The following is a 24,788-nucleotide window of genomic DNA, read 5'->3' as shown; positions in this document are numbered from 1 at the left end:
CAATGGTACGGAGAAGACCCAACGTGCCCACTCTGCCCGTCTCCAGCAAACCTCAAACATAACAGGTGGCTGTGGCTAAAGAGGAGAGACGCCAGCTGGGCCCCAAAATAGCATCTGTGGCGCAGAAGGGTTAAAGCAGAGGGGGGGCACATCTGTGACGCCAGGTGTTGCCGATGAGCCCTCTGGAGGTGTTGTGGGCCTGTCATTGAAACACCGGAGAAGGAGGGTGCCCACCTGATGACTCCAATGAGGCTTTAGACCCTTTTGTCCCACAGACAGCACCATGACTCTAACGCAGAAACATTTAGCATGTCTACGTCAACCCACTTCAAGTTTCAGGAGTGCAAATCTACCAGGGATTGTTAATCCTAGTCCTTAAACAGAGCTCTTTTCTAGGACTTTACTAATACATGGAAGATTAGATATCGGTCTATAGTTTGCTAGTGTACTGGTATCCAATTTGGGTTTCTTTAATAGGGGCTTTACAACAGCTGTTTTGAAGGCATCTGGGAAAACGCCAGTTCTAAGGGATGTGTTTATGATGTCAAGCACCGGACCCGAGACACTATCAAACACTCGCTTAAAGAATGCGGTGGGAATAGGATCAATATCTGAGGTTGTAGATTTACATTCGATGATGATTTTGGAGAGTTCACTTAGTGTGATACATGTAAAAGTGGTCATGGTTAAGTTGCAAGATCTACTCATGTCAATTTCATCTCCAGTAGTAGTGATACTAGCTCTGATTGATGTTATTTTGTTCTTGAAGAACTGAGCGTACTCTTCGCATTTAGCTGCTGAGGATAGTGGGGGAGCAGGGACAGTGTTTAGCAGCCGGTCAATGGTGGAGAACAAAACTCTGGAATTTTTCCTGCATTTTCTGTAATAATGTTGGAAAAATAATCTTTCCTTGCTAGACGGATGTTTTTTTTTTTGGTAGCTAGTGCATCTTTTTAGATACCGTGGTGGATAGTGGTCTTTCTTTTTCTCCATTTTCTCTCTGCAACGCGACATTTTATTTTTATTTCACTAATATTTTTATTTCTCGGCCATGGGGAGGTCCTTGTTAACTTATTTTTAGTTTTAAGTGGGGCTACAGAGTCTAACACTGATGATAAGGCAATATTGAAGTTCTCTGCCATTTCATAAATAAGGCTGTCAATGTACATGCATTGCCTGTGAACCTAAAGACCAGTATGTTTTGAGCCAACTACCTACATATTTGATCCACCTACTCTACATGTCAACACAACCCAGTAAAGTGCGGTTGTATCGCAGCAGGAGAGCCTGCTTAAAGTGCTTATCTGTCATTTTGTTGCGATGTGGAGTGAAAATGAGCCATTGAAAGACTGTGATTAGCCCTGTTTGACATGCTAGCTAACGTTAGCTAAAATTAGCCTGTGTTCGCTTACACTGAGGTTAGATTTTTGAAGAAGCATCTTAAAGTAAGTTTATTTTGAATTAGCCAAGGGAAGTCATCTGCTGTAGGTTTACTGGTCACCGGGGCATAGGAGAATGTAAAGGCGCACAGCTGGCTAATACAACTATGTAATAGCAAGATGACTAGTTAGACTACAGCAGATGACTACCCTTGGCGAATTAAAAAATAAACTTACTTTTAGAGAGTGAATAAACTCGTGAAACAGAGAAGTACCGTCATGTAATCAATTGATTTCAACAATGTAACTGTATTCTGAATGGCAACAGTGGGCCTGGTCCATTTACTGGCATTGATAACTGAGAACATATTTTTTATTTTTTTTTGTCTTTATTTACATTTCAACAATTGAATGTTTGAAGTCACAACAAGCCTTTGTTTAGTAAACAGCACAGTATGGAGTATTGCTGTGTGGAGATTGATTTTTAAACTGGGAGAATAATATCGTCTTAACGGTTTTAATTCACGATTGAATACGTTTAATTGTTAAAATCTGAATAAATCCAATGCTTAATGCTAGTACAGAGAGTTATCCACTTTCTTATAGCAGTCTTTTTCATTGGAGTGGGCAGTTGAAGAAATACAGTTTCGTCTTACTTATCAAATATCTTGACTTCTTCTTAGGACTGATATATGGTCGGTTTTAGACGCAACGCGTAAGCACGTAATTTACCCAAGGAACTTGTTTTAGACAAGTTTTGATTTATGGTTCCTTAAAGTTCCCTACGGATTGGGCATGTTGCAAAGCAAATCAACGCCAGAACTGTAAGTTTTATTTTGAGTGAGGAAAGCTTATTTACTGCAGCAGGACAAAGGAAAATTGTGTGGGCGAAAGGCTTGATGTTATGAATACATGTGTTACACAAAATACAAAGGTTGGCAATTCAGTAGGCTACCAGTGGCGAAAAAGACAGATCACATGATGCAAAAGTTTGTTTATTGACACATATTTTAATGACAGCCACAGCGCTTTAAAACGATGTGTTTATGAGTTACATTATTCAAAGGTGAAAAGTACAAGTCAATATGAATGGATGACATGACTTACAAGTGGTGGAAAATGAATATGAAAGTATTTGTTTGGTGAATTAGTGCGTTCTCTCCAAAACAATCGCGGGTGATGTCTTCTGTGAGAATGGGATAGTCTCTCCATGAATCCGCAGTCATTCGCGGTCCCTGTTTAAATAGGGTTTGTAAAGGAGTTCATGTCTTCGGACCTCTTCTGTTATGTTTGTTCATAATCCACAAGACAAGGCTTGTGAGACGGTCTGCAGGCTATTCATGATTAAGAAAAAATCTGGGTCTAAAAATAGACTAGTATGCTATGAAACCGGAAACGTGAGACTCATGAAAGGCTGTGGTTAGCAGGCAAATCACCGTCTTTTGCGAGACGCGTGGGGCCGGAGAGTCTTTGTCGATAGTCAGACATTTTACTGCGCAAGGGGCTCTTGTGTATCTTACGTGCTTACGCGTTGTGTATAAAACTGACTATACATCGCCCTTTAGCCTACTAACAAGTGTTCTGAGCTGCTAGAGTGGTCTCTTTTTCCCTCTTAGAGCACAGACAAATTGCATGAGCGCTCAAGGAAGCTAATGAAGAGGGAACACTGTTCCCTCACATCTTATGACCACTACACCCAGACTACCTATGTGATGCCTCTATGTTTAAAGGAACCTCATTCGCAAGGACATTTCTTGATTGCTAAACTTTTTTTTTCTGACGGTCAGTATCATTTGGCTTCAGCAGTGGAAAGGCTCTGCAGTCCGATAGTTTTCTTATTCTAGTTTGACAAACACTACTCGGTAATGTCAGCTTGCATATCCTTAAAACAATAATTCAGATAATACTGTAGACGATATATATCGCACACCCCTTTGTCAGATACCTTCAGCTTGCATATCCTTAAAACAATAATTCAGATAATACTGTAAACGATACACACCACACGCCCCTATGTCAGATTCATTATATTGCACAGTCCCACACTGAACCTGAACCTGCAGCCGCAGGCATGGGGGCTAAGCATGCTAGCAGGGAGGCTAAAAACAATGGATGCTAGCGCCTGTGTCTACCCACTCTATGCATCCGGGACGAGTTTAATCACTTCACAGATCTAAGCAATAGCTAGGTTAATGCTTTCAGTCTGTGTGATTGCTCAACAAGTTTTTTTTATTCGATTTATGGTGGACAAACATGACATTAGTGTGGTGAGAAGAATTTGAAGGATATAAACTTTACTCACATGCTAATTGGTGCTATTCACCATGCCTGCAATCTAACATGAGCTCCCTGACTGAACAGGTGACAGCCTAGTGAACCTCAGCATGGTAACATTATTTTAGGCAACATTGTTAAACAGAAAAAGCCTTTTTGATTTATATGATCTTGCGAACAAGCCTGGTCAATAAATAGATAGATAGAGAGATGGATAGATAGATTGATCCCGAGGGAAATTAAGGAATTTAATATCTAATTAATCAATAACAGTTAAACTTAGTTAAAAATAGCTCCTGAAGTGGAAAATAGGTGTCCATGTTGAGCAACGATCAATCATGACGTAATCATACACATTCAACATTTTAATTATATTCTAAAGGCTTAAAGAGATAGTCCATGTTCCACCTTTTCCCGCAAAAACAGATTAGGCTGGATAAATCCCTCATTTTTCATGAGCTGCCACCGCCAACTACAATTGCTACTACACAGACACACACAGAACATACGTCTCTCTCAAACACACACACACACACACACACACACACACACACACACACACACACACACACACACAGGGACATACACACACCTTATCTCATTTGTCAGAGGATATTACACATGCTGACCCATTATAGAGACACACACAGACAGAAAAACAAACAGCAAACTTATATCTTACACACAATCACTCTACTCCATAACCCCCCCCCCCCCCATACACACCCACCTACCCACACACACACACACACACACCCACACAGTCACAGATTAGAGGTCTACTTACAAAGCTGCTGTGACCCCTGGCACCAGCTTCTGTAGAACATCATCTGGACTGAGGATTTGAGTCAGATCTTCTTCTGGTGTCTTTATGTACTTCTGCAGGTCAAACTCATCCCGCTGCTCTTCTGAAATCTCAAACTCAAACGTCTTAGTCTCCCACTCTCCTGGTAAGAGCATTTCTACAGACAGCGCTCCTGAGCTCCTGTCAATGACCTCCACAACAGCATGTTGATTCAGCTCATTCAGACAGTAGAACAGGTTTATCCTTCTGTCTGACGTCTTCTGGTCTCTGATCTTCTGTTTAACATACTTGACTGTTTGCTCTGAGCTCTGTGATTGACCTTGTGTCTGTGGCAGTAGGTGTCTTAAGAGATCCTGATTGGACTCCAGTGAGAGGCCCAGGAGGAAGCGAAGGAAAAGGTCCAGATGTCCGTTCTTACTCTGTAAGGCCAGATCCACTGCAGTCTTGTGTAGGTCATGAAGTGTTGCAGCTCTGAACAGAACAGAGAGTTGAGAGCTTTGCTGTTGGTCAGGCATGCTTCTCTCTCTGTTGCTGAAGCAGAGGAACACAAATAAAGCTGCAAGAAACTCCTGAATGCTCAGATGCACAAAGCTGAACACCTTCCCCTGGTACCGCCCAGCCTCCTCTTTGAAGATCTGAGTACACACTCCTGAGTACACTGATGCTTCTGTGACATCAATGCCACACTCTCTCAGGTCTTCCTCATAGAAGATCAGATTGTCCTTTTCCAGCTGTTGAAAAGCCAGTTTCCCCAGTTTGTAGATCATCTCTTCATCTGTCTCTTTTCTCTCTGTGTACTTTGCTTTTTTTGTGCTTGTCTGGATGATCAGGAAGTGTGTGTACATCTGAGTCAAAGTCCTTGGCATTTCTACTTTCTCTGATTCAACTGAAGTTCTCTCTACAACATAGGCTAAAATCCAGCAGAAGATTGGAATGTGGCACATGATGTAGAGGCTCCTGGATGACTTCAGGTGTGTGATGGTTCTGCTGGCTAGGTTCTCATCACTGATTCTCTTCCTGAAGTAATCCTCTTTCTGTGGGTTGTTGAATCCCCTTATTTCTGACAACCAGTTCACACACTGTTGAGGGATCAGATTGGCTGCTGCTGGTCGGGTGGTGATCCAGAGGAGAGCAGAGGGAAGCAGATTCCCGTTGATGAGGTTTGTCAGCAGCACGTCCACTGAGGCTGGCTCTGTCACATCACAACACTTCAGATAGGAGTCAAAATCTAGAGGAAGTCGACACTCATCCAAACCATCCAAGATAAACATGACTCTGTTCTGTGAACTGTTGTAGACTGTTGAATCGTTCATTCCAGGGAAAAAGAGCTGAATAAGATCCACCAGACTGAGTTTTTTTTCCCTCATCAGGTTCAGCTCTCGGAAAAGAAGAGGAAATATGAAGTCGAGATCCTGATTGGCTTTTCCTTCAGCCCAGTCCAGAATGAACTTCTGCACAGAGACTGTTTTTCCAATGCCAGCCACTCCCTTTGTCAGCACTCTGATGGGTCTGTGTGAGGGTTTAAAGATGTCACAGCATTTGATTGGTATGCCTCGTGCTGCTTCTCTCCAGGATGCTCTCTCTATCTGTCTGACCTCATGTTCATTATTTACCTCTCCTCTTCCCCCCTCTGTGATGTAGAGCTCTGTATAGTTCTCATGGAGGGGTCTGGCGTCTCCCTGATTTGGTATGCCCTCAATCAGATGCTGAGACGTCTTCTGCAGATGAGACTTGTGGATCTGATGCATTTGTAAATTAATTGGACCAGGTTGGCAACTGTGTGTGAAAATGAACACAATAAATGACGGATGAAATTAAAGCACACATACACACACAAACACACTATTTGATGGACCAGTGTGGTTGGAAAGTAGGTAGATCCCACACGCACATTGCATAACCAGGAGATCATTCAATGAACACATCAATGAACTCAAGCCCTGTTCTCCCCTCATGCGCCCTCCTCGTGTGAATCATATTTCCTCTGCAGTCATTCTCTCTCACTTTCACCTCTGATGCTGGAGGGCTGCAGGAGTTCTGGAAGTTGCATCATTAGTACCTTAGACTTGGTCTATTCAGTGTTGCTATGTGCTAGAATACACAAACATTGATTTAAGACTATAGCCGAAAAGACCAGGCCTATCCTCAACTTTAATTTGTCATTTGAATATTATCTTACTGTTCAGAAGAAGAGTCTCCCAGTCTGTTGACGTCTGATGGAGGCACCATGAACTCTTTGGCAGAGATGGGTGAGTCTGACCTGGGATTAAAACACAGTGTGGAGTTGTTAGACTATATGATCCAGGACTGAACCCATACTGCTGGTTTCATGATGAACACACACTGACCATAGGACACATTGTAGGTGTATTTACTCTGAAGCAGTATGCTTGATGCAGTCACAGCTCTTCTATGAACTGATTTATTTCATTAAGCTGAAAGAAAGTACAATGGATCTTTACATGTTCACCAGTTCGTGTGCTGCTGTGAACCCATGTTCTTAGTGTTGTTGGCACCTTTCTCTATCAGAGCACACCCAGAGAGAAAGTCTTGAACAGTACTCCTACATGGCCACAATTTTACTGTGTGTATTTCACATCTTGACACATGGACATAGCGAGCATGATACACATCTAATCCTCATTTGTAGTAAGGACACAGACACACACACACCCACACACTCACACACACAAATGTGTGCACTCACACACACACCATATCTCACAGTTTTATACCACTGCCATGTTAATCACGAAAGTCAAAGTAAAACTACCTGTTTATTCTGTCTGATATCCAACCAATTCGGTCCCACCCTGAACTATCTAACCATTGCATGCCTGATCAAGATTGTTGCTTTGGTAAATTAAGCCTCTCTTTAAAGGGTGCTACGGTAGAACAGGTTGAAGCAGTCAAACTGTTGGGTGTCACAATTGACGAATCACTGTTATGGTCCACACAAATAAAAAAGACAGTGGTGAGAATGATAAATGGTATCTATGCCATAAGAAGGAGTGCTCATCTGCTAACGAATACATCAACTAAACTAGTCAAACAATCTCTAGTTCTGTCAAATCTAGACTACTGTCCTGTTATCTGGTCTAGTGCATCAAAATAAGAAATGAGCAAACTTCAGCTTGCTCAGAGCAGAGCGGCAAGACTAGCACTTCACTGCTCTGTTAGGTGTAGTGTGGATGATATGCATACCAGGCTGTTATGGATGAGGGTGGATGAAAGACTGGCATGCAGCCTTATTCTGTTTCTAAATAATGTGTACTCCTCACAGAAACCCTTCAGTTTGTCTTTACAGCTATCGCCTGTAGATGAGAGACATGGATATAATACCAGACAGGCACTAAATGGTCACTTTACTTGTCCTCTACCCAAAACCAATGCACTTAAAAAAACAGTAATGTACAGAGCCATTGCATACTGGAATGTGCTACCCTCATATTTGACTCTAACCAGGAATAAAAGTGAATTCAAAAGGAAACTTAAGGCAGCAATAATCAGAAAGGAAATAAGAGTAGATTAGCTTATTATTTAAGGTATTTTTGGACTGACAAAATTGTTTTGTTTTTAATTCTCTGTTTTTGTTTTTGCATTATTTACATTTAATGTCTGTGTTGTGGTCACCAACAGTGATCATGCTGTACTGCACTATTTATCTGTATTGTAATGTATTTTGTCTGGACCCAAGGAAGAATAGTGTCCACTACGGTGTAGACTAATGGGGATCTTTAATAAACTAAACTAAACAGGGTGATGAGTGTTTCACTGAATTTCCCCACTGAAGTCATATTTCCCCACTTAGATTGTGGTCTGTATCTGCATGATGAGGTATGTTATTCCTTGTGAGAGGGAATTTTCCCCTCACTGGAGAGAAGTTTGGCCCTAAGGTGGGGTGGACTCCCCCACCACAATGGTCGGGTCCGGGCTCCCCCACAGCAATGGTTGGACCCAGGAGGCCAACTTGGACCAATTTAGCCCAAATGGCTGCCCTATTTAAAAGGGTGCCTCACGCCATAAAGAGAGAGGAGAGACAGCCATCAGATGCCATGAATAGCGTATCAAGTTTTTGCAGTTTTGTGCCTAAAATGTGGCAAACAGGTGCCTAGTTTTGCCTTGTGACTTGAGTACTATTTGCAATTTGATTTATTTTTGTTTATTTTGTGGGCACATGTTTTGGGGGCCCACCATCCATGCCTTTCCTCTTTTCGGTAGGTGCGCCCACTAGTGGACTCATGTCACTAACCCTTTCCTCTTCTCTGTTGGTGCGCCCACTAGTGGTGACTCATGTCACTAACCCTTTCCTCTTGTCTGTAGGTGCGCCCACTAGTGGTGACTCATGTCACTAACCCCTTCCTCTTGTCTGTAGGTGCGCCCACTAGTGGTGACTCATGTCACTAACCATTTCCTCTTGTCTGTAGGTGCGCCCACTAGTGGTGACTCATGTCACTAACCATTTCCTCTTGTCTGTAGGTGCGCCCACTAGTGGTGACTCATGTCACTAACCCTTTCCTCTTGTCTGTAGGTGCGCCCACTAGTGGTGACTAATGTCACTAACCATTTCCTCTTGTCTGTAGGTGCGCCCACTAGTGGTGACTAATGTCACTAACCCTTTCCTCTTGTCTGTAGGTGCGCCCACTAGTGGTGACTAATGTCACTAACCATTTCCTCTTGTCTGTAGGTGCGCCCACTAGTGGTGACTCATGTCACTAACCCTTTCCTCTTGTCTGTAGGTGCGCCCACTAGTGGTGACTAATGTCACTAACCATTTCCTCTTGTCTGTAGGTGCGCCCACTAGTGGTGACTAATGTCACTAACCCTTTCCTCTTGTCTGTAGGTGCGCCCACTAGTGGTGACTAATGTCACTAACCCTTTCCTCTTGTCTGTAGGTGCGCCCACTAGTGGTGACTCATGTCACTAACCCCTTCCTCTTGTCTGTAGGTAAGAACTTAAGATGATAAATACTGTGAAAATACGATACCCGCACACACACACCTCCATCATGAGAACATTCCTCTCACTGATCATGTCTGCTAATCACACACACACACACAGACACACACACACATCATGAATCCTAGTGTGATAATCATACCATCCAGTTGAAGAGTCTCCTCCTTTAAAGTTCACTGGTTTATCCATGGACTGGTCACTCTTCATGGACACACAGGTGGGTGTAGGGGAGTGTGACCTTGTGTTAGAGATAGATCCCTCCATCCTAGAGAAGAAGAGGATAACTTCCATCAGGACAACATTCCTCTCACTGATCATATCTGCTTATCACTCACACTCAGACACACACACACTCTTACATACATACACACACACACACACACACACAAACACGCACACACAGACACACACACACACACACACACACAGACACACACACACACACACACACACACACACACACACACACACACACACACACACACACCTCAAACAAACACACACAGACACACACAGTATAACAACCAGTCATAATCTTACTGTCCAGTTGAAGAGTCTCCTCCTGTAAAGTTGACTGGTTTATCCATGGACTGGTCACTCTTCATGGACACACAGGTGGGTGTAGGGGAGTGTGACCTTGTGTTAGAGCTAGATCCCTCCATCCTAGAGAAGAAGAGGATAACTTCCATCAGGACAACATTCCTCTCGCTGCTCATGTCTGCTACACACACACACACACACTCACACACACACACACACACACACACACACACACACACACACACACTCCTCACCTCTTAGCTCTGTGGCTAATGTGTTGTTCCTCAGTGTGACTTATGTTAGAGGCAGCACCCCCCTCCTCAGGAGCAGATCTTACTCTAGAGAACAAGGAGAGAAGAACCTCCATCATCAGAACATACATCACCACACACACACACACACACACACACACAGACACACACACACACACACACACACACACACACACACACACACACACACACACACTCCTCACCTCTTAGCTCTGTGGCTAATGTGTTGTTCCTCAGTGTGACTTATGTTAGAGGCAGCACCCCCCTCCTCAAGAGCAGATCTTACTCTAGAGAACAAGGAGAGAAGAACCTCCATCATCAGAACATACATCACCACACACACACACACACACACACACACACACACACAGACACACACACACACACACACACACACAGACACACACACACACACACACACACACACAGACACACACACACACACACACACACACACACACACACACACACACACACACATCAGGATACTGTTCGGCGACACTCGCTAAGCGGTTTAGCGAGCTAAATTCCAGGCTAAAAAAAGACAACACCGCTTTAGCGGATTCGGCGTAGCAACTTTTGCTCAATTTCCATGGTAATTAATCGCTTAGCCCTAGCCTGCTCCAGGGCAGGCTAAGCAAAGTTTAGCTGGCTAAACTTGCCACACCCACGCCAAAAGGAGGGATCCCATTGACAAGGAGTCATAGTTTGATAAGCGTAGGAAGAGTTATTTGCGATTGCCAAGAAGATCCATTTTTCCATCATGATGCGCTACCGATCCACCTGACAAGGAATATTTCATTTAGAAGACCTTCTCGAGTCATTTATTGCATACACCACCGTCAAACATTGAATGTCATCACTTTCTTGCGAGTGGTAGCCTTCATTTTTGTAATGTCGGCGATGCGGAGAACAAAGCACTCATAATTATATGACAGTGGTAGCCTATAGTACAGTTGAGACATTGGTACAGTTGATAAACCCGAAATAACTTTCATGTGCAGCCTGAGACGTGATTTTTAGTTTGCACATGAATACTAACGTTTTCTTTGATCCCAGGAAATTTGAGCACATAACCCAAATAGATATTGGCTAAAGTTGTTTTACCTACTTTCACTTACATCATTGCAAACGTTTAGTTTTGCAAACGTGTCTAGTGTTTTTGCGGTAGTGAATGGTGGATGGTGGAGGTGGATGGTAAGGTGGGTGCATGATAAGAAGAGAGAAATAGACACAATTTCTTTTCATTGCTTAAATGTATTGAATTTCTTATTAATACATTCACATTTAGTCATTTAGCAGACGTTTTTATTCAAAGCGATTTAAAACTACAATTCCTACGAGGGTGAGGGGAGTTGAACCGGTGATCTACAGCATGCAAGCCATACGCTAAACCCACTGCACCATAGTACCTTTCTGTGTAGGGAAAAGATGTCACGTATTATACATCTTATAGACAGTTTCTTATATCGCTGTGGTAGCCGCGGGAGTGTTGAATTTTGACATGATTATGGTGTTGAATTCTTCATAACGCGTTCATGATCATATCCTGCATTATCGGAGAAAAAAAATAGTCTTTTTCTTTGAGTTTAGACCATTGTACCTTTTAAAAAAATCATGGTTTTGGGGATCGACCTTTCTTGCCTTTTGAAGCAAGACGTGCACGCGCAATTTAGCTGACGAGATAAATTAACTTGAGGTTAAAATAAATTAGCGCCCGTCGCCAGACCGGCTTGGCCTGTTCTCATTTAGCGAGCTAGTTAATCTCCAGTTGCGAGCTAAATTAATTATCTTAGCTTCAGTTGTACGCCGAACAGGGCCCAGAACTGTTAGTGATGGAGATAATTTCCCAACACTGTTAATGACTTAAGAATATATAAATCTATTGTCTTGCATTAATATATTCCTTGTAAGAATCATGTGCTTATGTGTTAGTATCCTCCCTGCTGCTCAAGGGACTCAAGTCTCGTGTTTGTTTTGACATCTGTTTGTGTTTGTTATGCCATGTGTTTCTGTTTTGTTCTAAGACTCCACCCCCATCTCCTCTCTAGTATTTAAGTTCAGTCTTCCCTTTGTTTCATGTCTGGTCGTCATCTAAAGTCTGTGAGAAAGAATCTGCCTGTGTGACCTGGCGTTTTACTCTTCTGCTTGTTGAGATAAGTTTTTTGCTTTTTTTGTGTTTATTCTCTCTGCTCTGCCTGCTCGGTATTTTGGGATTTTGTGTTGCCTTTTTGACTTTGCATTTTTCGGGATCTTTTGTGTGTTACTTTTTGCCTTTGCCTACCTTTTTGTATTTTTGACTTTTGAACTCGAATGCAGGCAAAAAATTAGGGTATTTAGTCTGACAAACTAACAGATGAATATTCTGTGAAAATGGTATTCACTATTCAACAAAAGAGCCGACAAAGTAAATAGCCATGAATGGAAAATGAAACACTAGAACACAACATACTCTATCTGGTCCTCCATGTCTGTTGATAGCAGGTTGGGCTCTTGTGATGATTCAGTCATCTCTCCTCACAGGAAATCCCAGGGCTTGCTGGGGAGAATACTTTACATCTGGAGACCTGGAGGTAAAGGGATACTTATTTGTTAAATCAGAACAATAATACTTGAATTGAATCTAAATATAAATGTGTGTATTTGAGCTCTTTTCTGTGGTTACTGGAAAGATATGCATGATTTGTGAACGAAGCATGTGGAGTAAAATGTTAATGCTGCACGGTTCATGAATATAGGCATTTTGGAAGGCCAAGGCCATCAAGGACACCACTGCTTCACTGCAGCATGAGTGTGAATTTGTCATTTTAAGTCAGACTAAGTCAGTTCATACTCATATTATTTGAGACAGTCAATACTAAAACTACTGGTAGAGCATCATGCACATGGTTAAAGGTAATCAACACCAGAGGGCGCTCCAAACTCCCTTAACTCACCTAGTTCTCTGGAAGGCTTCTGTAGTTTTCCCTGTATCAACACCAGAGGGCGCTCCAAACTCCCTTAGCTCACCTATTTTTATTGAAGGCTTCTGTAGTTTTCCTCGTCATCTGGCTCACTCTGATGAGTGAGATACATGAACAACATAAATAGATTAAGTGATGGAGAGAGAGAGAAAGATGATAGACAATGTGTGTGTGCGTGTGTGTGTGTGTATATGGAGAGAGAGAGAGATAATGTGTGTGTGCATGCGTGTGTATATGGAAGAGAGATAAATGGAAGATTGAGAGGAAACATAGATACTATATGTTATTATAGGTAACTAGTGCTGGCATTATCTTCAGATTCATTTTGATGGTCATTAGAAGGACAGATACACAGACCTGCCCTGGCCAGTATCCACACAGATACACACACCTGTCCCCCCTACTAGTCAAGTCAAGTCAAACTTTATTTGTATAGCACATTTCATATTTACATAGACTCAATGCGCTTATTAGGTAAAAGAAACACAATACAAAATAGTTGAAAACATTTACAACCCAATAAAGTAAATAAAAATGCAAAAGATCAGTAAAAAAAAGAGAGTAAAAGAGAAAAATCATGAATTATATGCCAAAGAGAATAAAAAAGTTTTAAGACCCTTCTTAAAAGAGAATATGGATTGAGGTGACCTGAGTTCTATCGGTAGATTATTCCAGAGGATTGGAGCACAGTAGCTAAAAGCGCCATGACCGTTTTTTGTGTGAATTCTGGGGACATTAAGAAGATATTTATTGGAGGACCTTAAGTGACGGATTGGGTTATGAAGAGATATTAGATCAGAAATATAGGGAGGGGCTAGATTATTTAATGATTTGTGGACAAGAAGGAGTAATTTGAATTCAATTCTTTGTTTAACTGGGAGCCAGTGAAGAGATTTAAGAATAGGGGTGATGTGGTTGTATTTGGGAGTTCTAGTGAGTATTCTAGCAGCTGCGTTCTGGATGAGTTGTAGTTTGTTTAACATTTGCTGAGTTAAACCAGCATAAAGTGCATTACAGTAGTCTAAGCGACTGGAAACAAGAGCATGCATTAATTTTTCACAATCATGTTGTGAGAGTGTGTTGCGTACTTTAGAAATGTTTCTGAGATGGTAAAAAGATGCCTTAAAAATGTTGGATATGTGCTTTTTAAAATTAAGATCAGCATCGAGGGTCACTCCTAAGTTTTTGACCTCCTCCGAAGGTGTTGAAAAGACAGAATTAAGAGTTGGATAAAATTTATTTCTGAGTGTTTTTGGGCCAACCAACAAAACCTCTGTTTTTGCATTGTTTAACATTAAAAAGTTTTGGGCCATCCAGGTCTCTATGGCAGAGATGCAGTGAGTGAGATCCCCCAAAGGACTGGGATCATCAGACGAAATAGACATATATAATTGGGTGTCATCAGCATATGAGTGGTACGAGATGTTATGTTGCCGGATGATCGACCCAAGAGGTAGCATGTACAAGTTAAAAAGTAAAGGACCAAGAATTGACCCCTGCGGCACCCCGTATAAAATAGGCTTTGTGTCAGAAAAAAGATTATCAATAGAGACAGTAAAAGATCTTCCGCTTAAGTAAGATGAGATCCAAGCGAGGGCTATACCTTGAAGACCAACTAAATGCTCAAGACGTTGAAGCAGAATAGCATGATCAACCGTATCAAATGCAGCACTTAAATCAAGAAGAACAAGGACTGACAATTTATGATTGTCAGTGGCAATTCTAAGATCGTTAACCACTCTGACTAGAGCAGTTTCTGTGCTGTGATTTACACGGAAACCAGACTGAAAGGGATCAAAGATGGCATTCTGAGACAGATAGGACACAAGTTGCTTGTAAACAACCTTCTCAAGAATTTTGCCAAGAAAAGGCAAGTTTGATATGGGTCTATAACTGTCACAAGTCAGGGGATCGAAGCTTGGTTTTTTTAACAGTGGAGTAACAATGGCATGTTTCAAACAGACAGGAAAAATACCAGATAGTAATGATGTATTAACAATTTTAAGTACGTCAGCAGCCACGCAGCTAAAAACCTGCTTAAACAGCTTAGTGGGTACAGGGTCAAGGGAGCAAGTAGCTGACCCTAGTTTCTGTACCACTTCTTCAAGTTCATTTTGGAAGATTACTGAAAAATTCTGGAAAGTAGCTGTGCTAGTGGGTAGAGTTTGGCTAAAAGGTACATGACTGAGACCCACAGTAGTAGATGACATAATGTTGTTTCTGATAGTTGAAATTTTATCACTAGAAAATGATGCAAACTGGTTGCACTTTTCTTTTGTGCGGAGCTCATCGGGTATCAGACGGGGAGGATTGATTAGTTTGTCAATGGTGTTAAACAGGACTTTAGAATTGTTAGAATTTTCTGATATAATCTGTGAAAAATACTGTTGGCGAGCTTTTTTTGCTTCACAATTATACATGAGCAAATGCCTTTTATAGTTCAGAAAATCACTCTGAGCTTTGCTCTTGCGCCATTTACGTTCAAGTTTACGACTAGTTCTTTTAAGAGTACTTATGATTTCAGAAGTTCTCCAGGGTGGTTTACGTTTCTTTGGGACAGATTTTAGTTGAATCGGTGCAATCTTGTCCATAATTTGAGTAACGGAGACATTAAAAGATCGGACTAACTCCTCACAGTCTGAAAAGAGATCAGTGCTATTACAGAAACTTTTAGTAGAAAAGATCTGGTTTGAAACAGCGTGAGACCAAATACCATTGTAAGCAGTGATAAAATCATTTGGAGTATCTACCCCAATGTAGCGTCTCAGAACAGTTTTCCGACCAGATGCATTACATAAAGTTGGCCAAGCAACATTGAAAAAGATACACAGATGATCAGAAATACCCACATCCAGAGTACCAGTTATGGAGATGTCTATGCCTTTAGAAATAACTAGATCTAAGGTGTGACCATGGTTATGAGTAGGCACAGAAACATGCTGTTTTAGCTCAAACATACATAACAGATCAGTAAACTGCATAGCATAACAGTCTTCTAAATTATCAATGTGAATATTGAAGTCGCCACAGATGAGAATAAAATCATAGTTAGTTACTATAGAAGACAGAAATTCTCCAAGCTCGGAGATAAAGCCTACTCTGTTCTGTGGTGGATGGTAGATTGTAACCATTAGACAGGAGTTTGGTTGCTTCATTTCCATTGCTAGGTATTCAAAAGAGGAGTATGTACCAAGCGAAACATTATTACAGGCTAGTGCATTGGAAAACAGGGCAGCTACGCCACCACCTTTCTGGTTGGTGCGGGAGCAGTGGGAAAACGAGAAATCTAGTGGAGACGCCTCAAGGAGTTCATAGTTGCCTGAGGCATCCAACCATGTTTCAGTGAGAAACATACTGTTGAGTTCATGGGATGTTATGATGTCATTTACAGTAAAAGTCTTCTTAGAAAGTGACCGGACATTAAAAAGAGCCATCTTTAGGCAAGATTGAGAATGAGAGTGAGAGGTATTCCCCAGAGAATGAACAGGGCCCGTGCTCTTTGAGATGGATACATTAGCTGACTGACTTGGGTCATGCTGTGAAGGTATGCCTATATGTCAGAGTGAAGCAATGAAATGAATAAAATTTGTTGTTAATTCCCGAGTTCCCTTTTTCTTGGGATGTAAACCATCGCGCTTATACAGATTTACATTGGTCCAGAAAATGTCAAAGTTTGAGATAAAATCATGTCCAGCCGCATGGCAAAAATTCATTAACCAGTTATGCAAACTGTACAGCCTACTGAAACGCTCAGGTTTGCTGGAGATGAGAGGAATCGGGCCCGACATAATGCAGTGCTTACCTAAGCATTCTATGGCGAAACAGAGTGATTCGAGCTCCTCCTGAAGTTTGATTGAAGTTCTGGCCATGACGTCATTCGTCCCCACGTGAACGATGACAGTGTTGACAGTGGGGTTCCAGTCGAGGAGAGAGGGGATGAGCCTTGAAATGTCGCTAACTTTTCCACCAGAGAGAGAGACGGTGATTGCGCCTGGAATAATTAGCTGTCGAACAATTGAATCGCCAACAATCAATATTTCAGGCTTGCAAAGGACGCGACAGTCGTAGTGGATAGTTGTTTTCGGTGGGAGTTTCAAACACCAAAGGCTGATGTCAGGGTTAGCAGCACTGTTGTTGTTAGCCGCTCGACACCCAGCAGTAGAGCTCACCGAATCCAACGGCGGAGATTGACAGACAGGGCCAACGTTACCGGAGCTAACCATGTCAGCAGAAGACCGGTGCATGGCAGGCCGAGGGCTCGCCAGGCCGTGGCCTGGCGGTGGAGATTCGTCCCCAGGAGCAGCCGCGGCATCCAGAGAGCACCCAGATGAAGATGAGGACACCCTGGGACGCCCGTCTGGAGTGGGGAGATCATCGCTTGGAGATGTTGAAGGAGGATGGCGGGCTAGTTCCCGGCGGGGATGCAGAAGCCGGGAACGTTTGCTCTGCGGGGCACTGGTGGCAGAGATGCCCGGGGGAGAGGTCAGACTCGCCGGGTTGGAGAAGCAGCAGGAGGACCGTTTGCGTGACTTCTTCGGCACTTCGCGGATAACCGCACCAGAGTCACGGGCCTCCTCATCACAAAGATCAGCGAGCAGACCAAACCGATTGCGCAGCTGAACCGGAGCGCAGGTGCTACTCAGGTGAGCTGGATCCCCAGCGGCAGATCTCGCGCCGGTCGCCGGAGACGCCCCGCCATCAGCTGGAAGTGGAGCTCCATGCTTGTGTAGCTGGAGGAGCAGGGCTTTCAGCTCCGACTGGCGGCAGAGTAGATCCTCAACAAGAGTTTCGATGGTGAGCAACTCCGACCTAATACTATCCACAGTAGCATCTCCCGAGATGGTGAGTACGCCAGTTGTACTTTCTCTATTTTTACTGTTTGCACTGCTTTCTCTGCTTTCGTTAACCGGTGTTGGGCCGCGAGGCTCAGTCACACACTCGCTACAGTCAGGTCTGCCGGACATGACGCAAAACTACGCAAAACTGAAAGTGAAAGTCGCAAAGCCTCTCAGCCTCTCTACTAGCCACACAGATACACACACCTGTCCCCCCTACTAGCCACACAGATACACACACCTGTCCCCCCTACTAGCCACACAGATACACACACCTGTCCCCCCTACTAGCCACACAGATACACACACCTCTCCCCCCTACTAGACACACAGATACACACACACCTGTCCTGGTCACTAGCCACAGAGATACACACACACACATACACCTGTCCTGGCTACTAGCCACACAGATGCACACACCTGTCCCTGCCCACTAGCCACACAGATACACACACACACACCTGTCCTGGCTGCTAGCCACACAGACATACACATCAGTCCTGCCCACTTGCCATCCACGTTAAGCAATTTGTTATGCAATTTGTAGTTCTGTGGTCTGTAAAAAATGCTTTCACAGCACGACATCACCTACAATATCACTTAAAAGACACCGCCATCGGTAGTAATGGTTGGCAGTTATTGCCATTTTATCAAATCCTTATTATTGCAAATTATTGTTTTCTCCACTGGAGGAATCTATGACTGGGCAAGATGCCAAGATGAGGTGTGCCGTCTAGCTTACCAGCATGCATGAATTCCAGTAATGCGTTTATTTCCTTATAGCAACTTCATTCCAGAGAATTGTCCCAGTTAAACCACAGCATCAACATGAGAGACGCAGCTCGTGATTTCTGTACTAGAGTAACTATTATTCTGGGTATAGATTTTAGAAAAAGGGATCTTGACAAAAGAGAAGGCACAATTCCCCCAGAAATCTGACAACAGCGCTCAATGATCAGAATGACAACGTCAATCAACCAAAGTCAGCAAATGTAGGCACCACTGCCAGACCAAAGCCTATCAGAATTAATATCTGCAGGTTTAACCCAGAACACAAACAAGACTAATGAAGCTGACTTACCAACTGACGTCTTCATGCTATAGTCAAAGCTAATTCCAATGTTGCTCAAAAAACACACAGCACAAGACTGAACATCAGCCAAAAAAAAAAATAACTCATTGTGTCACAGTCTCACAGTCTTCATGTCTAAACATTCCTAACAAGAGACAACCTGCCCTCTTTATCTTGACTCAATCATTGAAATTTCTCATACATTTCTTTGAATTGGATTGACATTTACTATAAGTCTCATGCCTGCTTGGACATTGTGTGTGTGTGTGTGTGTGTGTGTGTGTGTGTGTGTGTGTGTGTGTGTGTGTGTGTGTGTGTGTGTGTGTGTGTGTGTGTGTGTGTGTGTGTGTGTGTGTGTGTGTGTGTGTATGGAAAGAGAGAGAGAGAGAGATAGAGAGAGAGAGCGTGTGCTAGAGAGTGAGAGAGCGAGAGAGAGAGAGAGCGGAGAGAGAGGGGATAGACATGACATGGGAGATTGTGTGTGAGTGTGTGTGTGTGTTTTGGTGTGGAATGAAAGAGAGAGAGAGAGCAAGGGGAGAAAGAGAGAGAGAGAGAGAAGGGAGAGACAGGGGGAGAAAGCGAGGGGAGAGAGAGGGGATAGACATGGGAGAATGTTTGTTTGTGTGTATGGAAAGAGAGAGAGAGATAGAGAGAGAGAGAGAGAGAGAGAGAGAGAGAGAGAAAGAGAGGGAGGGGAGAGAGAGTGAGAGAGAGAGAGAGAGGGGGGAGAGAGGGAGAGTGAGCGAGGGGATAGAGAGAGGGGATAGACGTGGAAGAATGTGTTTGTGTGTGTGTGTGTGTGTGTGTGTGTGTGTGTGTGTGTGAATGGAAAGACAGAGAGAGAGAGAGAGAGAGAGAGAGAGAGGGGGCAGAGAGAGGGAATAGACATGGGAGAATGTGTTTGTGTGTGTGTGTGTGTGTGTGTGTGTGTGTGTGTGTGTGTGTGTGAATGGAAAGACAGAGAGAGAGACAGAGAGAGAGATAGAGGGAGTGAGAGAGCAGAGAGAGAGAGAGACAGAGAGAGAGATAGAGGGAGTGAGAGAGCAGAGAGAGAGAGAGCGATCGAGGGGAGAGAGAGGGGATGGTAATTGGTATTTTAGCAAATCCTTATAGTTGCCTTAATGTTGCGCAGTGTTGCCTTCGTCTCCACTGGAGTAATCTATGACTGGAAAGATGCCAAGATGAGGTGTGCCGCCTAGTTTACCAGCATGCATGAATTCCAGCCATGCGTTTATTTCCTTATAGCAACTTCATTCCAGAGAATTGTCCCAGTTTCACCACAGCAACGACACGACAGACACAGCTGACATACAAACTCAGCCACGTGGCTTATGTACTAGAGTAACTAGCACACCTAACAGCATTAATATATGTAGGTTTAACCCAGAACGCAAAGCAGAATGGTTGGATTGATTCAATCAAATTCTTCATCAGCAATATCACATATCAATCACTTTGATATCCAAGGTTACAAACAGCTGATTTGCCGACTGCAGTTGTAGACCTCCCACCCTTTACTCTCACCACATGATAACACTTACTTACCGACTGACGTCTTCACGCTGTAGTCAAATCTTATTCCAACGTTGCTCTGAGAACACACATCACAAGACTGGTGGAGCACTTTTAACGTCAGCTGAAGAAGTAAAAGAAAAAAAAAAGAAACTTGCCACACACCCTGCCCTGTGTGGATAGTGGGCAGGACAGGTGTGTGTATCTGTGTGGCTAGGACAGGTGTGTATCTGTGTGCCTAGTGGGCAAGACAGGTGTGTGAGTGTGTATCTGTGTGTCTAGTGGGCAGGGCAGGTGTGTGTGTCTGTGTGGGCAGGACAGGTGTGTTTGTCTAGTGCCCCAGTCTCAGGTTTCAGCTTCATGTCTGAACACTCCTGACAAGAGACAGAATGCCTCTACTAATCTAGAGCAGCCTTTCAGAACTTGATAGACTTATAATTACATTGGAATTACTACAAAAAAGCCTTGCAATAAGTTTACCACATATTTAACGCATATTCTGAAATGTCAGTTAAAAAAGATGACATTTACAACTAGAATGCGTTTCGTGAACGAACTGCGAGAATGTGCTTGCTCATGTTTGCTTGTTTATTGTGAAAGGGTCTAGTGTGTTCGTTGGCATAAAAAGTTAGTCTTCTCTTATAAGCCTAGTTAGTACATCTGATTAGAGCTAGCAACCATGCATTGCAGATTAAGGGGTCCCCTATCAGTGTTCATTTTGGCAGCTATTTTAGATTCAGTCTTAAGACAAAAATGCATATTAGTTTTAGTCACATTTAGTCATAGTTATCCTTCTTAGTTTCAGTCTAGTTTTCGAAAACTGAGCACACTACAATACTATTACTAACCATTTCACATTTACAGACATAAACCTATAGACATGACACAAAATATCTTCCAAAGACTTTATTATCTCAGCTGCATTATTCAGTAGCACAAAGTAGCCTATTACATTCATATTTACTTCATGTAACCCTGCCATAGCGATACAACACCTTTTTGACAGCCTATATAGCCTAATTGCAAAATTAAATATATAAATAAATACTACACTGAAATAACGCAAGCAAAGTGAATCTACAGTGAGCCAACGTTCTTCCACTGACAGTGTGGAAGAATGACAGCGACACGAGCCAGGCTACATTCCAAGATTACGTTACTAGAAATGTCACTTTACATGAGCTTTGTTCATAAGCCATGCAGTCCATAAAATAGGAATACTCTGTGTACTAACAGTATAGTAAGACCGGTCATATGTTCAGAGAGCTTTCTAGCAACCAACAAGTTACAAGTAGGATAAACATCCTAGCGAAATCTGCGTTGTCGACAGACCATCGTTTTGACTGGAGTTTTGATGTGCTTGCTAGCACCAAGTGGATTACCTCATCTACAATACATATGGGCTTGGACTCAAATCACTAGTAGGCCTACTTCACGATCTTCTATGGTTACCAGCAGATAAGGTAAATATTTGCTTTAATGTTTTATTGTAGGCTATGTGTAGGCTAACTCACTATTGAAAGACACTGACCGGCGCATCAACACAAACTAGGCTCTGTGTGTCAAATTAGCGTAGCTAATCAGAAATGTTGTAGATGCCAGAGTTGGCAACTATGGCTCAGATTTAGGTTGTTATCCATCAACATTCATTTTACAACTTACATTAGTTTCGTTGTCATTCGACTCGAAAATCTCTGGCTCAATTTGGCAAAGCACTACTGCTTCCTCCAGGGTAAACATACGTGGACGTTTCGGTGCTGTCATTTTGCCGATCTGGCTGGCTGAGGTAATCGAGTGATTAGAGAAGGCTACAAAGTGGAATACTAAGCAGTTTGTAGCGGGAAATATTGAGAGTGAAATGTAACAAATTATACTGTATAATTACCAATGTCACAAATAGCTTAGCGGTAATATGAATAGCTTAAATGGGATGGCTACATTAGCCAGCTAGTTAGGAGAATCTCCGCTCTCTTTCTCTTATACCATCCTGTTCTGCAGCGAAGGCACATCACGTAATAACGTGATCATTTCTCAAAATAGTTAAATACAAATATATAGCTTTTAAGATAAAAAATATGTTCAATAAGGCTTAAAGAATTAAATCAGGTGTGTAGATGAAGTTCAGCAACAGCATTTCCAGTGTTTACATCCATGATTGTATGCTGGCCGTCAACGGCCGTTACAGGAGAATACAGAGCGGCCGAGAGCTTCGCCTTCTCCAATCTCAACTAGAGTGGGTGACGTCACAATGGCTCAAGATCCCACCATGTTAGTCAATGAGAGAAAAAGGTGATGAAAAAGAGGAATAAAAAAGGAGTGGCAAGGAGTACCGCCACGAAAAGTCATAGCAGGTTGCACCGGATCGGGCCGGACATTTCGATGTTTGAATGGCGTCTCTATCTCAATCGGGCTCGGAGTAGTTAGCTGCAAGAAAAACGGGGAGAATAAATAAACTAGAATGCGTTTCGTGAACGAACTGCGAGAGTGTGCTTGCTCTGTGACAGAGAGAACAAGTGCCTATGAATTAACATGTATTTACATATACTCAATCAGTGTAGTGGGGCCTTCTTCCAATATATTTTAGCAAGCAACCAAGCTCAACCATTATATTTTGGCTCCACTGACGTTTAGACATATGAGGGTATCTCAGAGTTTCGTTATACTGACTTACTGAGCTAAGTGAATTGTTGAAATTGCTATCTTGGTAAAAGGAAACATCTCTGCAACAATATTGGAATGAATGCGGTTACATAGCCAGCTTTACTTAAAGTTTATTGTAAGATAGGCCTATATGTTAGACTTAATGCAGTTAGAGTTAGACTGTAGGTCTAGTATCAAACGTAAGCAACACTTTTACTGTATAGATAGAGAGCACGTGTATCACATTGGTTTATAGTCTGTCAAATTAGTTCTAGTTATTGGTGCTCGTTGGCATAAAAAGTTAGTCTTCTCTTATAAGCCTAGGTAGTACATCTGATTAGAGCTAGCAACCATGAATTGCAGATTAAGGGGTCCCCTATCTCAGTGTTCATTTTAGCAGCTATTTTTAGATTCAGTCTTAAGACAAAAATGCATATTAGTTTTAGTCACATTTAGTCATAGTTATCCTTCTTAGTTTCAGTCTAGTTTTCGAAAACTCATTACAATTTAGTCTAGTTTTAGGCACATTTAAAATTCCATATTATAGCCACATTAAACTCCTTCCCTTCCCTTCTCAGGCCCAGGGACCTCCTGTGTTGTGTCTACTGCATAGTAGTCTAGCTTGCAGTACTTAAATTGTGGATGCAATTAGTCTCCAAGATACAGATCAGCTGAATTCCAATTAAATCAATGTAAATAATAATTCAAGGCAATACTTGATTAACAGAATTGTCATTCAAATATATGAGAATATCACGTCTAGATTAAATCAACCACATATCCTCCATATGAAATGCTGTGAAATCTCATTAGCCTACCAACAGATTTAGCTAGACGGATAGTTTTGACAGTTGAAAGTGGTGTCAATGATTATAATAACAATTGCCCAAATAAACAAGGCTATTCAAACCAGTCACATATTCATTTATTTTTTGCTTGATTAATGTTGTGCGTAGCCTGTCCGAAATTGTTATCTTGGTAAAAGGAAACATACTGCAATGAGTTTACTAGCTAGCTATCAAAAGCTAGTATAACTTGGGATATGCTACCTCATTGTTAGCTAACGTTAGCTAACGTTAGCTAGCTAAACGTTTACCGAGGCTACGTGAAGCTTCAATCGAAAATGATTAGCTAGCCCTGTCCTTTAGCCCATACTGCAATGAGTTTACTAGCTAGCTATCAAAAGCTAGTATAACTTGGGATATGCTACCTCATAGTTAGCTAACATTAGCTAGCTAAACGTTTACCGAGGCTAACGTGAAGCTTCAATCAAAAATTATTAGCTAGCTTTCCAAGCTAGCTGACACAACCTAAACACTCGACTGCCCCTTTGAAGTCAACTTAACGTTGGCTAATATATTCTAATAACTAGTTATCATTGACAGTTACAAGCTAATTTACCAAACTCCTTTCTGTCCTAAATTGAGCAGTTGCTGGTGTGAGCTACAATATGGGAGCTAGCAAAGCCATTTCTAGCTCTACTTCACAATACTGCTGCCTAGTGTAATAAGTTAACGTAAAACATAAATGTTTA

The 24,788-nt window shown here is 42.3% G+C and overlaps 1 protein-coding gene across 1 annotated transcript in view; it reads right to left on the bottom strand.

The window, feature by feature from the left end:
• The window catches only part of LOC308368150 (uncharacterized protein), a gene marked incomplete at both ends in the record, with an annotated part of 41,120 nt that extends 22,964 nt beyond the window's left edge, over positions 1–18,156 (bottom strand). Inside the window, 5 exons of the mRNA XM_080842242.1 lie at positions 4,441–6,234; positions 6,638–6,718; positions 9,560–9,682; positions 9,958–10,016; positions 17,362–18,156. Of these exons, the coding sequence (XP_080698368.1) occupies positions 4,441–6,234; positions 6,638–6,718; positions 9,560–9,682; positions 9,958–10,016; positions 17,362–18,156 (2,852 nt within the window). The remainder of the gene's footprint in view (positions 1–4,440; positions 6,235–6,637; positions 6,719–9,559; positions 9,683–9,957; positions 10,017–17,361) is intronic.
• Positions 18,157–24,788: the final 6,632 nt, after the last annotated feature.

Source organism: Sprattus sprattus (genome assembly GCF_963457725.1).
Source record: "Sprattus sprattus genome assembly, chromosome: 1".
Lineage (NCBI taxonomy): Eukaryota > Metazoa > Chordata > Actinopteri > Clupeiformes > Clupeidae > Sprattus > Sprattus sprattus.
Note: the sequence above shows the minus strand (reverse complement) of the source record. Positions and strands in the feature narration are given on the sequence as shown.